Here is a 14963-nt window from a genome sequence, read left to right as displayed (position 1 = left end):
TCATTATTATTATATGTATTAGTTATGATTGAGGGTATTTAATATATTGTACACGAACAAAGGCATAAAATACACAAAACAAACACCAAATTGTACATTTTTCTCAAATTCACACACAAGTTCAAAGACAGTTGTCCACCTCTGTAGACAATAAAGTTATATTTTTAAAATTGAAAACTCGCTCATATTGTTTCCTAACTAAGTTATGTGTAAGATGTACAGCACTTGAATGTGCAAATCAGAAATATTAAATTAAAATAGATGTCTCATTTGTACTGTTTAAGTAAAAAATAAATATTTAAATATAAATATTTGTTTGGTCAATTAATGTGCAGATACTTTGTAGCGCCAAACAGCGACATCTAGTGGCCGCTGGGTTTAATAACATCTACAGGGTGAAATAAATACCGGGGGGAAGGTCGTCTTTGAGGATAGTCTCGTCGAGTCCCGCGATATTTGCTGGTGTATATATATGAGGTGTTTCCCTTCCAAAGGCCTCTTTGAATCGGATTGGAGACAAAATGGTGAGTGAGTTCGACCCACAGCGGAGAATCTGTCTCACATCTGAGGCATCCTTTACCTTTGACTAATGTCAGACTCTCAGATTACTTTAATGGAATGTTTTAAGTAATATCTTAAATAGATTACGTGACATTTCCGTCCATTATTGCACTTTTTGGAGATTCAAACATAACCATACCGGCAACTCAGGATCCAAAATGTCAACTTGACATAGGCCGCTGTTAATTTCTAAGGAACTGTCTTACGTTAAACACTGATTGCATATAATCTAGTTTTACTTATGCATTTTCTGGCTACTGAGAAAGCTTAGTTTATTTCTAAAGTCAATTTTTACATCCGTGCATACGCTAACGTTAGCTAGCCATGCTAACAACGTGGTGAACTCCTGTTCCCTTGCCATAACTTTAAATTAAATTACCTCAGCTTTTAAATTTGGTACCACTGTGCAGCTATGTAACTTCACGTCCATGCTATATTCGTTACCTACTATACGAACGTCAAATGTTGTTAGCAAGCACTTGAACATCGTGGTCAGCTTATCAAATGGACTAGCTAGCTAACGGTTTCTTCCCTCCACAGTCTCACCGTAAATTTTCGGCTCCGCGCCACGGATCTTTGGGCTTCTTGCCCCGCAAGAGGAGTCGTCGTCACCGTGGTAAGGCCAAGAGCTTCCCCAAGGATGACCCCAGCAAGCCTGTTCACCTGACTGCCTTCCTGGGCTACAAGGCCGGCATGACACACATCGTCCGCGAGGTTGACAGACCTGGCTCAAGTGAGTCGAATGACCTCTTATAAACTGATCTACTTAATAAGGATATAAAAGGTTGTGTATGGGGTGGTGTATAGTGTTCTGCCTATGATGAGTCTCTCGACGGGCGGACATAATGGGGTTGAACTCCTTGCTGAATGTCGAGCACTGAGCGCAGTCTATACCATGAAATGGTTCACAAAATGCAGTTTTGAAAAGTTCAGAGCTTTTGAATATGAAGTTTTTAACGGTTGTATGTATTTTTTTTTCTGCAGAGGTGAACAAGAAGGAAGTGGTTGAGGCTGTGACCATTGTTGAGACTCCACCTATGATTGTTGTCGGAGTTGTGGGTTACGTTGAAACACCCCGAGGCCTGCGTTCCTTCAAGACCATCTTCGCTGAACATGTCAGCGACGAGTGCAAGCGTCGGTTCTACAAGAACTGGTGAGACACTATACAATCACTTTTACTAGTGTTTGAAGCAGGTGTTAGTTGCACAGTGGAAATTTTAAAGATTTGCATTTTCACTGAGTGAGTCTAACATTACGGTGGCCCCTGTGGCAGCTCCGCTCAGGTGCCATGTGCCCTGATGAGCTCCGGGCTCCTCTGGCCAGTGGAAAGAGCTTCTTAGAAACTGTGCCATGAGCCGAAATCATTAGCTGATGCAGCATCCCTGTCCGCATGGAGGGGAGGGCGCGCAGCTTTGCACAGTGTTCTTCCGCTGGCCCTTGGGGTTATGAAGGACCTGTGCCAACCCATGTCCTCTCTGCACTGCATGCTCTCAGGTACAAGTCCAAGAAGAAGGCTTTCACCAAGTACTGCAAGAAATGGCAGGATGATGACGGCAAGAAGCAGCTGGAGAAGGACTTTGCTTCCATGAAGAAGTACTGCCAGGTCATCCGTATCATTGCCCACACACAGGTTAGCATGTTTATTAAATTACCAATGAGATGTTTACTGCTTGTCTGTCTGTGATGAGACCACGGATCTTGCGTCAGGCATGGCGCCCGACTTAGATGAGGATACCTTCCATGCTGCCTTCCTTCTGAGACTACAGCTAAACTATTCACTGTACATGTTAATTATGTTATGTACATTTTCTCTGTTCACGTTGCATTGTATCTGTGCAGATGCGTCTGCTGCCCCTGGCGCAGAAGAAGTCTCACCTGATGGAGGTGCAGCTGAACGGTGGCAACATCTCTGACAAGGTAGACTGGGCCCGTGAGAAGCTGGAGCAGGCCGTCCCTATCAACACCGTCTTCACTCAGGATGAGATGATTGACGTGATTGGTATCACCAAGGGTCACGGATACAAGGGTAAAAGCAGCTATAACGTTAAATCGCCACATGTACTTTTGGTTAAATCAGTATTTAGTCTGGACTCTAACAAACCTCTCTTATCCTCCCAGGTGTCACCAGCCGATGGCACACAAAGAAGCTTCCCCGCAAAACCCATCGTGGTCTGCGTAAGGTGGCCTGTATCGGAGCCTGGCATCCTGCCCGTGTGGCCTTCTCTGTGGCCCGTGCTGGTCAGAAGGGCTACCACCACCGTACAGAGATCAACAAGAAGATCTACAAGATTGGCCAGGGCTACCACACCAAGGATGGAAAGCTGGTGAAGAACAATGCCTCCACTGAATATGATCTGTCCAACAAGAGCATCAACCCCCTGGTAAGTGAGTCATGTAACCTGTACTTTTGTTGATGCCATCTCTACTTGAAGTAGAAGATCTGACCCCCCCTCCTTTCTTTAAAGGGTGGATTCGTCCACTATGGAGATGTTCACAATGACTTTATCATGGTGAAGGGCTGTGTTGTGGGGACCAAAAAGAGGGTACTGACTCTGCGCAAGGTTAGTTTTACATTTTACACTTTTTTCTTTTGACTGCTAAACTGACTAAAATTAGGAATTAATGGTTAGTCTACCATATAGAACTAACATGAATCGTAAGTATTAAAAGTAAATATAAATAAGTATTGTTGTACTAAAATTTGTTTCCTTTCACCAGTCTCTGCTGGTGCAGACCAGCCGTCGTGCCTTGGAGAAGATCGACCTCAAGTTTATCGACACAACCTCCAAGTTTGGTCACGGCCGCTTCCAGACTGTGGAGGAAAAGAAGGCGTTCATGGTACGACTTTGTACTGAGAGCCAATTTTTCTTGTCGAAGATCTTAAGCGACTTATTGAGACCAGTCATGTTTTGAGGATCAACATGAGATGCACTTTTCTATCATACGCTAAGCACTTATTCTTAACTAATCCTCAAATGGGATGTAGCATTACCACATTGAGCTAATGATAAATCTGAAACCTTATGACATAATTCCATACAGCCTGCATGTTTACTGTTTTCCCGCACTGTTCGTAACCTGGTTCAGTCTCAGTGTGAACTCTGGGTTCCATTCCAGTGCCATAGTGAATTCCAGTGAGGCAGGGGAGCAGTGCCTGTTTGTGCTCGCTCCCTGTTCACTCTCTGGGAACATTTGGCTGCTTTGAGACAACACATGGACTACATGTGCAGCAGACTGCTAAGTGCATACAACTAATCTTTTGTTCTGTTCCTCTAATCTCACAGGGACCACTCAAGAAGGACCGTATCACCAAGGAAGAAACTGCTTGAAGTCTACAACAAAAGGCTCTGCTGCATTGACTGACATCACCATTACTGTTGTGCAGTTATTTAATAAAAAACAAAAACCCAAAGAATTTGTCTTGTCCATTTAAAAAAAAAAAAGCATATACAAACTAAGATGTGTAGGCTTATGGTCATAGGAAACAGAGATGGGAAATGTGGTCAGCTGATTGTGTTGTAGATGCACTTGAGTCAGCATGTTGAAAGTTGCAGGTTGATACTTTGTTCAATTTATTTGGCACACTTAACTGATGGCTTACAAAAGGCAAGGCATCTGAATAACTTCAGTCAGTACAAACTGGCTCATGAAAGTTGCCCACTGTAACAATTGTGGTCTATTGGCATTTGTAGTGCAGTTGTCGTAAAAGCCGTGTGAATTTCAGTGGTGGGGGGTATGTGTATTGAGCACATCTCACCTCCATTTTAAGAAAATAATGGCACTGGATTGCAGATAAATTGTCCTGTGGTGACAATTATTTTGAAAGCAAAGTTCCTTCACTGACTTTCAGTTTATACCTTTAGCGCTTAGTTTGTAAAGTGACTAAAGTTGGCAAATGTAGAGAACATGAGGTACAATATTTCCCTCAGAGGTATAGTAGAGGTACAATGTAGCATGAAAATACTCAGAACAAGTACCTCAAATGTGTACTTGAGTAAATGTACATAGTTACTACTCTGAGCTTGTAACGTGCTCTGACTCCCAAGTCCAGCCTCCTGTATGGCAGTTTAAAAGCTCGAGAGCAGCAGCAAGACACTTAGTTTAGCTAACACTGCATGTTTTAACTGGCTATATGTGTCCTTGAGCTGTAAGGCTTGTATTCGGCTGACATGAGAACTCTAGCAGTCACAGTACAGTAATTAAGGCCCAACATCATCCATTCTGACTCATCACTGCCAAAACTAAAACCTCCACTTCAGCAGGTAATGAGAGACCCTGAGAGGGCTTCACAGGCCATTTTGATGTCCTGCAAAATGCCTCTCTGAGACATATCTGCATAATATTCAGCACTCTTAGCAGAAATGTGGATTTTCTGCAAGGATTGTCAAGGTCCCACCTTCTTTCCATTAACCTACAGTCGAGGGAGTTGAAGCACAATTGTTCTCCGTTGAGCATCATTTCAAGAGTTTGAGATTTTCTCTACCAAAGCAGAACATATCCTCTAAAGGATATTGTGATAAACTGAGCCCTGAAAAGAAGTTGTACATGTAGAGCAGCGGGAGGAAGAAGCAGGGTGAAGCCCCATGTCTCTGTGGCCAGAGGACAGTCATGGAGATGGCTTTGCTGTTACATAATAACCTCCAGAGGCGCTGGCCTCTGCCCTGCTGCAGAGCTGCAGTTCAAAGCTCTCACACAGCCCTGCTTTACATAATGCCCCCTCTGCTGAACGGGACCGTTAACAGTGCAGAAGTATGCCATTAATTGCTCCCTCTGTCCCATTCAGGTGAGGTTGGGTGTCCTAGCAGGCGCTCTCTTTATGACCCTGTACATCTGCCCAAACAGCATCTCTGTGCAATTTCCATAAAGGCCTGTTCGTACCATTTCCCCCTATTAGTCCAGTCCTCCATCATCTCAAATGAGCTCTCCTCGGAGCCAGAGACTAATGAAGCAGGGGAGGGGGGCCAGACTGGGGCACAGATTCAAAGAAAGGGGGCACATTTAAAAATGAGTAAAATGCTAAGACTAAAATTTAAAGTGCTGATTCTTGGCACTAATAAACTGTACATTTTGAATAGTTACATTATTTATCCAGTGTAATAAATGAATAAACAACTTTTAAGCAACATTGTGTAACATTGGTATTTTTTTGCAATTCGGCTTACTTGAATGTAGCCTACCTTAACTGCTCGGTTATAACTATGACTTTATTTTTTAGCAAAAAGTAGTGTCTGTTTTATATCTGAAACACATTGTAGTGAAGACGCTGTTTAACATTAATTGCCAGAGCAATCCAGCTGTAATTTCTGTTATCACGGGTGAGAATTTGGAGTTTAGGGGATCGCTATATATGTAATTAACATTATACTTTCATGCACGCTAGATTTCATTAGCAAGCCAGCTAATGTTTGCATCACTTTGTGGTCATTTTGTGTGAATTTGTGGTCATTTTTCATCTCTGTGGTTTGTTTTATGGTTGTTTCTCTAGTAATTGTCCATCAGTTTATGGCTATTTTGCATCTCTGTGTGGTTGTTTTGCATCTCTGTGTGGTTGTTTTGTGTCATTTCTTGGTTGTTTGCATCATTTTGTAGTCATTGTGCCTGGTGGTTTTGCGTCTCTTAGCAGTCGTTTGATTAACTTTCCAACAAGAAATGTTATCACTGTCACTTTATACTGAGGTTCAGTTTCGGGGGACCCTGGACCAGCATCCAGTTCAGTGATCCATCCATGATACAGGCCTACTACCTATCACCTTCTGATTCTGGTAAGGGGACACCAGAGGCCTGTACTACGAATCAACACAGGAGGAAAGCTGGCAAAAAGCTGACGCTGTTATGCGTAAATCACAACGCTTATCAATATCACTTCCCCATCAGTCAGGCACTAGATCTGACCATAATTACACTTTTGCTTTCAATAAAATGTCATTGTTTTCACCTATTATATTATCAGTTGCAACCCTGGCAGTGGTAAGCAATCGTGAGAGAAAATAAAAAATATAAAAACATAATTCAAACCGATGTGCGCATTGGCAACACACGGCTCAAGAAGCCGAAAAATAGCCTATACGTAATTACCTCCAATGAAAAACTATATCTTTCATAAAAATACCCATCAGGGAATGTTAACGGGGTTGTCGGTCTCTAAATGTTTAAACTTTTCTGAGTGCACCTCTCTCTCTCTCTCCCTCTCTCTCTCTCTCTCTCTCTCTTTCTCAGGGGAGTCACCTCTGACCCTGATGGTTTGCTCTTTTATCATGAGCTCTGCTTAGACGAGCCAGGGACAGCTGAAGAGTGTGTGTGTGTGTGTGTGTGTGTGTGTGTGTGTGTGTGTGTGAGAGAGAGAGATCCTGCAGTGGATCCACCAGTCCAGTCCTGAGGTAGCAGCTGTTGCTAGTGGGACAGCGGCCAGGTAACCAGGATGCATGCTGGGACAGCAGAGAGAAGGGCCAATTATTTGATTTATGTGAGTGTGTGCAGTTGCTTGTACGTGTAAGTAGGTGTGTGCATCTGTGTGTTGGTGTGTGTCCTGGCATCGTGGTCCGCCGGCTGGCACAGAGTCAGCAGCAGGCTGTCCTGCAGAGTGAGGGAAGTGCCTGGGTGGGGCTGCAGCGCGGCGTCTGACAGGAGGACAGACTGTGGGAGGGGACGACCACAAACGTAGCACCATTATTACACACGATGGAGGCCACAGGCTCGGCTACTACTGGTCCAATGGTGACTATCTGACTGCTTGACCAAATGAAAATTGTCTCAATGGCCATCTTACTAAGAGGGGCTCCTGCATGAACACACGATTTAAAAAAGTTATTGCGTATTTGTATCCATGTCTGTGCCTTTCTCACTGATTTAAAGTCTATATCCACGACGTTCCACTTCTGGGATTGCTCCAGTGCTGCCAGAAATTCCACCAAATTGGTCATGCACTTCCATGTACCAATCAGGGTTTAGCAACGTTCAAATGTCAATCTGATAACAGTTGTTTGAAGCAGATTAGCTGAGTTGTATAATAATACAGTATAATAAATAAGACTTTAGCTTTGATTATTGCAATTTGAGTCATTCATATTCAAGGTTATAGAGAAATACTTAACATTTCAGGGGTTCTGAGTCATTTATCAAGCAATATTACTAAACATTTGCTTGTTCCAACTCCTAAAATATGAGGATTTGCTGCTTTTGTATCAGTGTAAATTGAATATCATTTTGGTTTGGGCTGTTAAGCTATTTGTAGTTGTCACTGCAGGCTTTGGGAATTGTGATTGGCTTTTGTCAATGTTTTCAGAACATTTCCAAACTAAATAATAAATCAGCTAACCAAAAACATTATCTGCATTATCACTAACCACAAATAATCACTATTTGTAGCCCCAGTGTCTTTTATTTTTGAACGGTAGAATTCAATGCACCACAGGTTGCTGCAGGGTGGAGGAGCTGGAGATGGTGCTCCGTCTATATATTTATCTGTTACGTGGATGAATGGCTTCAACATAAAAACGTGTTTCACGGCTTGTATTGTTGAACACAATTCTTTTGGCTACACTCCAAACAAGAACATATTTACATTTCACGCTTTTTATACCAGACTGAGCATTAGTCACAGCCAAGTCACAAATCAGGATGTAAACCGGTGGAAATCATTAACACACATCAAAAGATTCCCATCCATATCGTATGTAACACTGACTAAAGCTTTATTGTATCACAAAGGAGGCAGCAGCCCTCTGTGTCTATGCAAAGGACAGTGAATCTGAGCGTTCCTCCTGGGCCTGCCAGACTGCAGCTCCTGCACCCCTGCACTGTGGCATCAGTATTCCAGGCCCGTTCATGGACGCAGCGTTCCCTGAGCTGACGGAGGCAGCCCTGCACTCCGTGTCCCATCACACCACCAGAGGGCAGAGCGCGGCGCTCCATTTGCTTCACGCATCCCAGAGCACTTTGTGTGCTGCAGCCTACTTTGGTTCCTCCTCTTTATCGCTCTCTTTTTTAAAAAACTGCCCTCTATTCACAGCTGCATCTAAAAGCTTCAGATGATTTGTGAAATAGCAATGACATAGCTCAGACTCTTTAGTGCATATATTTTTTATTCAGGAAATGGTAAAGCTTCATACTGCTTGTATCAGCAGAGGTGGTGATGTGAATGTGTCATGTCAGACTATGTTTGCTCCAATGATTTTTTCTTCTTTTCTTTTTCAGTTGGTTGACTGTGCTTATAGCTCTCTGTTGCCATTCAACTCTGCATGACCCACAAATAACCAGGGGTGAGCGCAGTCAGCAACTGTTTTCTGGTCAGCACAAACAGGCCGCACACACACATTTTGCACATGCAGATTCACAGTTTGCACGCACAGGAAAAAGAAACATTCCGCTGGTAAAAATACACACACACACACACACACATTTTGCATTTTGTTGCCGGAGTGGTAATTCACAGAGTGAATGTCGAACGCTGCAGCCCCCTCCTCAGTGACTTAAAGTTGGCGGTAGCTTTGGAGGCTTCAGGTGACGCGCCCACACAGCTCCCATGGGTGCCTGCTCACTCTGTCCCAGAACGTTGTCCAGTAAAGTCAGAGAAAGGTCATTTGTCGGTTTGATGTGAGGTTATGTAACTTCACAGTCTGCCAGAAACTCAACGCCATGCTCAGAGAGAGAGAGAGAGAGAGAGAGAGATATTGCTCCTAATATTCAGAGCCAGGAAAGGTGTGAAAGGGAATTCAAAAGGGAATTGGGATAAGACAACCACGGTGCGAGGGGACTCCGACTGTCCTTACACTCGGCTGTAATCATGCAACGGCGGATGTTATTGACGTGGGTCTGCCAGCGCATCTGGGTACTTCGCCCTGTGCGTTCTAAACATCATGTTTCATGCAGGCTTTTATAAACGTGGACAACCCGGTGGAAAATATTACTTCATCACCATTTTTTTCCCCTTCTTATTCTGCAATAAATATGTCGTTTCATGTGAAGCACTCATAGGTTGTATGAAAGGTGTTCAGCAAATAAAGTTTATTTTCATTGGTTGCTCAGCTCACCCTCCTGTCCACTCATTCTGATCCACATGAATCCCAATTAGGATAAATGTATGAAAACAATTGTTACATGTATGCAAGATAAGCAGAACGCGTTAGACCTACGAATCTACTGTAGGCTACAGATTCTATGTTATAAGTGTTAGATGGTTGCGGGTGGGTGACAGAAATACATTATTAATGAGGACAATATTCTTTAAACTGTAAATAGAGCAGAGCTGTCTGCTGCTGTGCGCATTTATACACAAGGACAGCAGTCAGCAGCGTCAGTCCATCGAATATTTCATAAGCTAAAAGTCGAGTAATGTTTTCTCTGTCAACTTTATAGCTACAGTTTTTAATTTTGCTGTTTAAATGTCCCACGATATCAGCTACAGTGAATTACTGCGCACATGGAAACATTTACAGATACTAAAAACAGCTTTACTCATCATTACAGTAAATCTTTGAAGAAAACACTGATACATCACGACAATGCATCATTTAAAAGCAATAGCCTACAGAGACTGTAGAAAGGGTGCAAGTAACTTATTTGGGAAGGTGTGGGTGGGGTATTTCATGTAATTGATTTGAATGCCGTCAGAGCCGATCTGCACATTCTCACATAATATTCCTATTTTCACACATAGGACGTCATAATAATGTAGTCATGTCTGTAGTGAGTTTTTAACAAAACATATATATTGAAATAAGCCATGATGGGCAAACAGGTAACTTGTTTCAGACGCTGCTCTGGGCTCTAAATAAACCAGTGTCCGGTGCGCTGTGTAACTTTGGATTCAGCGATCCATTCATTCACAGTGCTGTAAACACATGCTCACTGTCATGTTACGCGTTGGACAGGAGAGTAAAATTCTCGCATTAACCGGTTTATTAAACCACTCAAACAGTGCCATGAAGTACATTATCATTATTAGGCCTATTAGATGTGTTGCAATGTCTCACTGAAAATAAAATGCACACACGGTGCGTACAGGATTACGGCGCTACTGCGCACCTTATATTGATTATGAACAGTGAAATGGTGATGCGTCGCTTTGAATGTGCTACCGCAAGGACTTGTGGGAAGGCATTATCTCCTTTACTAGGTAACAAAGGACGCAATGAAGCACCTTTCCTTATCACTTAGACAATTCGAACGGCTCTTATCATGGCAGCCACTTAACTACTTCCGGGTCATTTCACTCCGTTAGGAACCTTCCTAATCAAATTTGACTATTCAACCGCAGCCAGTGTTTCTCAGGCCTCACCTCCTCACCCCGATACCTCCCCTCCAGTGACCCCACCCCAACACCCAGCACCAGGCTGTTCCCCTCACTTTTCTTATCACACGGCACTGCAGAGACACTTGAATCACCACAGCAGGGATGAGAGAAAGAGGGAAGGAGTGAATAAAGGGATGGGGGAGTAGAACAGTGGTCCTGGTGATGAAGGCTAATTCCTCCCATCGTCTTGCACACCAAACTGCAGATCTCAGAGCTCCCCCACTCACTTGAAGATTAAATTTAAGAACTTCGCAATTGTTTGCCAAGATTTAAGGACTTAAAAAGGGCATGTTTTGGACTAAATCAAGAGTCAAGTCAGAGAGGCCTCTTTTTATTGTGATCTCTAAAAGTAAAAAAAATCCTGGTGAAATCATTAATTTGCTGTCTTAATGCAAAATTGTCCTCATTTTGTGAAGCGTTGAACCATGTATGGACAGAAGGCCCAGAGAGCTGTGCTGTAGCCCAATCAGAACCAAGAATTTTAAAAGGATAATTCAAGTTTATTACAACTCTGGGCTTTTTTTTGTAGCTTTAGCCATCATTACCTTTGCCAAGGTGGTTCAGTTTGTTTGTTTGTCTGTCTGTCAGCAAGAATAAAGAATAACTACTGGCCTGACTGCCATGAAACTTGGTGGAAGGGTGTAGCATGGGCCAAGGAAGATCCCATTTCATTTTGGAGCAGATCCGAATTACACGGAGGATACACAAATTATTTTTCACTTTCGTTAACATTGCGAGATAGGCATGGCCTTGGTGGAGGTCTTCTAGTTTCTATTGGTTTTGATGATTTTGAGGTCACCAAAGTCGCTGACATCTGGGAAAACAGTGACAGCACCACTATAAAGACTGACCTAGCATCAAACATGAGCAGTCAGAAGATCAGACAGGTTGTAAACAAGCCAACAGTTTAGTCAGATTATTTAAACCCCTTCATTTCAAATCCAAGCCAAACGTCAGTAGTAGGCCTAATACTTCTTTACTGCAGTCTCGGTTAGAGACAGAACAGAGTGGAGCATTTAGCAGCTAAAGAGACCGATATTTCCTGCAGGAGATGGTAGAGACCAAAAACGAAGCTAAAAGAGAGAGAGAGAGAGAAAGAGAGAGAGAGAGAGAGAGAGAGAGAGAGAGAGAATATTGGACTTACATTCACCAGGTGGACACAAACAATGTTGCTCCTTATCTCCTGGATTTGGTAAATTGGCAACTGTTTGCTGACAAGTTCACCACATCAACCTTAAAGGTGATTTGTTTCTACTGCCCCCAAGTGGCCAAATAAATCATTTATTGTGGGTTTAAAATGTGCTTCTTGCTCCATCACGTGTCCCCAGATGTCAGCAGTAATTACGTAAGTAGGTGAGTACATTTATTATCACAAAAGATAGAAATGCTAGCAAAAACGAAAATCGAGTTATCCTTTAAGGGACTATTTAACCATTTAAAAAAAGAAACCAAACTTTCAAGACACTATTTTATATTTTCAAATACCAAGGACTTTTAAGGCCCATGAGTGAAGGAAGGACACTTCCACATCCACACACAAAAACACAATAGAAGGCCAGAAGGGAGTTTTTTCCCCCTGCCCTCTCTCTCTTTCTTCTTGTCCTATTTCCAATAAATGACACTTTGTGCCCTCCAGCATACACAGCATGGAAATCTGGCCTCTGTGCATTACAGGGCCCCGCTCCGGCTGGGGGTGGAGCTGTCATCAGTTTCGAGAGCTCCAGCGCTATAATATCATTAGTATTAGTGATGGAGCTCTCGCCCTGACCCTCCCTGACATCACTGAGCAGTGTCCAACTCTGTCAGCCTGCCAAAGAAAAAAAAGAAAAAGGCTTTGACTCTTCAAGGGCATGTCTCCCTTCCTCTGGACTCCAACTCCGCTCTGCGAGGAGCCAGAGGATGAGGAGAAGGGAATGTTTCTTCATCCCACACCTGCACAGTGAATCAACCTGTCAGGAGCTGCAGGAACATAATACAGATTAATGTCACTTGCAGTCTTGTGACTGTTCCAATTTTTTTTTTCACCAGATATGTTTGTGTTGTTTTTCACCATTTCACCAGCTGCGCCTTGAACTCGTGTCCCAGTAAAAAGAATAGTTTAACAATCAATCCTCAATATGTATTATTTTCCTATTATTTACCTGCAAACCCCACATAATAAAGGACAGTCTGAAACCCCTATATTGATTTAAAGGGTTAACAACTCCCCAAATTAGAAATAAGGGCTGAACTTGTCCTCCATCTCCCAATCTGTGATAGCACAGGTGATGTATTGTTTATGTATCATAGTGAAATATGTGACATGTTAAAAAAAAAGATGAGAAAGAGACCTAAGGGGAGGATATACGAGAGAGAGAGAGAGAGAGAGAAAAATAAATATACAGACTTATTCATTCCTAAAACATATTTAAAAAATGAGATTCAGACACCTGCACTGGGGCCAGGTGCTGCTTTATAAGAAAGCCAGTATCTCTAAGCCTCCTCCCCAACACACACACGCACACACACACACACACACACACACACACACACACACACACACACACACACACACACACACACACACACACACACACACTCTCTCTTTAATGTAATCTAGGCTTGTAAAATGACTTATGCTTATGAATTCTGAATAAAAACGGCTATACATAAAAAAAGACCTATTCATTTAGACTGCTACGTTGACATATTTTCCCGTCAAATTTATGTAGAGCGGCTTGTGTCAGTGAACTCAAGATAAATGGCAAATCAGGATCGCAGCACTTTTTCTAATGGAAACTTTTTCTTATTTGATGAATCTGCTGGCCTCTAAACTCCGGGGAGCACATACTGTGCATACTATCAAACATAATTCATGCTGTGAATCCCTTTATTTTACTTATTTAGTCTTTTCTAGACGTCTCTCTGCACTCAACACATAACATAAAACACACCACATTCCTGAAGAATGAACCACTTTTGTCTCACAAACAGATTTGCTTTGTATCTGCATATTTGAGCACTTCCTCACACATACACACTCACAGCAGTATGTTAGACCCTGAAAGCAATGCTTTTAGGGCAGCGGTGTAGAAAGGTGTTGGATGTTCCCTTTACAGTAGAGTAAACTTGGTGGTGTTTTTGCAAACCTGTGTTTCTTTCTCAGGGATGTCTAGAGAGATGCCATGACTATCTGTGTCTTACATGCTGTCTTTTCTGAGGCTTCTTACCTCGAAAGATAGAGAAAATATATGCTCACTGGTGTGTAAAAGAGCTGTATCTGTGCAGCAGGAGTCAACGCTATTATGGTTCTACTTGATAGATTGTTAGTTTGAGCTGCTTTATGCTAAAAAACAAGCTTATGAAGTATCTGTACATACATTAAACTTTGCAGGCATCTGAGGGCCAGTGGTGATATTTTTGGATTGCGACTCCCTGTGGTCGATTACAGCGTGTTATCACCATTTTGCAACAGCAGGCAGAGGCTGTGGTTTTAGCAGAGCACACAGAGTTTTATGTCTGACAACTCAGCTCTTTTTTATGGCTGTATGAAGGCTGATGCCAATATATTTCAGAGTGAAGTTGCCAAAAGCCAATATTTTGTCAATATTCTGCCATTTTTAAGCCTAAAACTGTTTTCTAAAAAGTATTTCCTCATCCCATGTCTCTGCCAAATCAGTTCTCACTAACATACAGTAGAAGTACAAGAGCACACACACACACACACACACACACACAGACGCGCATTTAGTACTGTCATTCATGTGAGGACCCTTACTGACATAATGCTTTCCCTTCTCCTAACTTTAAAGGAGCGTATGCAACCTTGGCTTGTCGTACTTGCCATATCTCAGATTGTGTTTAAGTTAAAACCCTTACATTTGGTATAACATCAATTAAATACTGTATTTTTAGCTGGAAGTATGGAAACGTCCATATGTATATGCTTTGGGGGGACTGCCTGGGGCCCAAAACCACCCATTTTACACTTTTCTTTCCATTCTTAAGGGCCAGTAATTTAGCATAAAATATAACATCTGCTTGTGCCTTTCAATTATTTTTTATCTGTTTAACACTGTTATGTCTATGTATAATATGTATGAAGATATTGAACATTCCCAGTGGCCAAAAA

The 14963-nt window shown here is 42.4% G+C and overlaps 1 protein-coding gene, 1 long non-coding RNA gene and 2 other non-coding genes across 4 annotated transcripts; 3 read left to right on the top strand and 1 right to left on the bottom strand.

Annotated features, from left to right (window-relative positions):
* Positions 1 to 394: 394 nt before the first annotated feature.
* rpl3 (ribosomal protein L3) lies at positions 395 to 3976 on the top strand. Its single transcript, XM_031318883.2, has 9 exons — positions 395 to 524; positions 1102 to 1294; positions 1546 to 1714; positions 2056 to 2191; positions 2401 to 2587; positions 2680 to 2942; positions 3027 to 3122; positions 3280 to 3399; positions 3846 to 3976. The coding sequence occupies exons 1-9, from the start codon at positions 522 to 524 to the stop codon at positions 3888 to 3890; spliced, it is 1212 nt and encodes a 403-aa protein (XP_031174743.1). The 5' UTR covers positions 395 to 521; the 3' UTR covers positions 3891 to 3976.
* On the top strand, positions 2234 to 2325 carry LOC116064036. Its single transcript, XR_004108431.1, has one exon. It is a non-coding gene; the product is annotated as a small nucleolar RNA U83B (small nucleolar RNA).
* LOC116063889 lies at positions 3476 to 12326 on the bottom strand. Its single transcript, XR_004108393.1, has 3 exons — positions 12316 to 12326; positions 9321 to 9324; positions 3476 to 3581 (listed from the first exon to the last, which is right to left on the bottom strand). It is a non-coding gene; the product is annotated as an uncharacterized LOC116063889 (long non-coding RNA).
* On the top strand, positions 3624 to 3755 carry LOC116064035. Its single transcript, XR_004108430.1, has one exon. It is a non-coding gene; the product is annotated as a small nucleolar RNA SNORA54 (small nucleolar RNA).
* Positions 12327 to 14963: the final 2637 nt, after the last annotated feature.

This window comes from Sander lucioperca, chromosome 21 (assembly GCF_008315115.2).
Source record: "Sander lucioperca isolate FBNREF2018 chromosome 21, SLUC_FBN_1.2, whole genome shotgun sequence".
Lineage (NCBI taxonomy): Eukaryota > Metazoa > Chordata > Actinopteri > Perciformes > Percidae > Sander > Sander lucioperca.
This window is presented reverse-complemented; position numbering and strand designations above follow the sequence as displayed.

What these genes read in the sequence shown, in the direction of transcription:
- rpl3 (XM_031318883.2), top strand. An exon ending in GGTTGACAGACCTGGCTCAA is followed by an intron (nt 1,295 to 1,545) that starts GTGAGTCGAATG and finishes TTTTTTCTGCAG; the next exon opens with AGGTGAACAAGAAGGAAGTG. An exon ending in CGTCGGTTCTACAAGAACTG is followed by an intron (nt 1,715 to 2,055) that starts GTGAGACACTAT and finishes GCATGCTCTCAG; the next exon opens with GTACAAGTCCAAGAAGAAGG.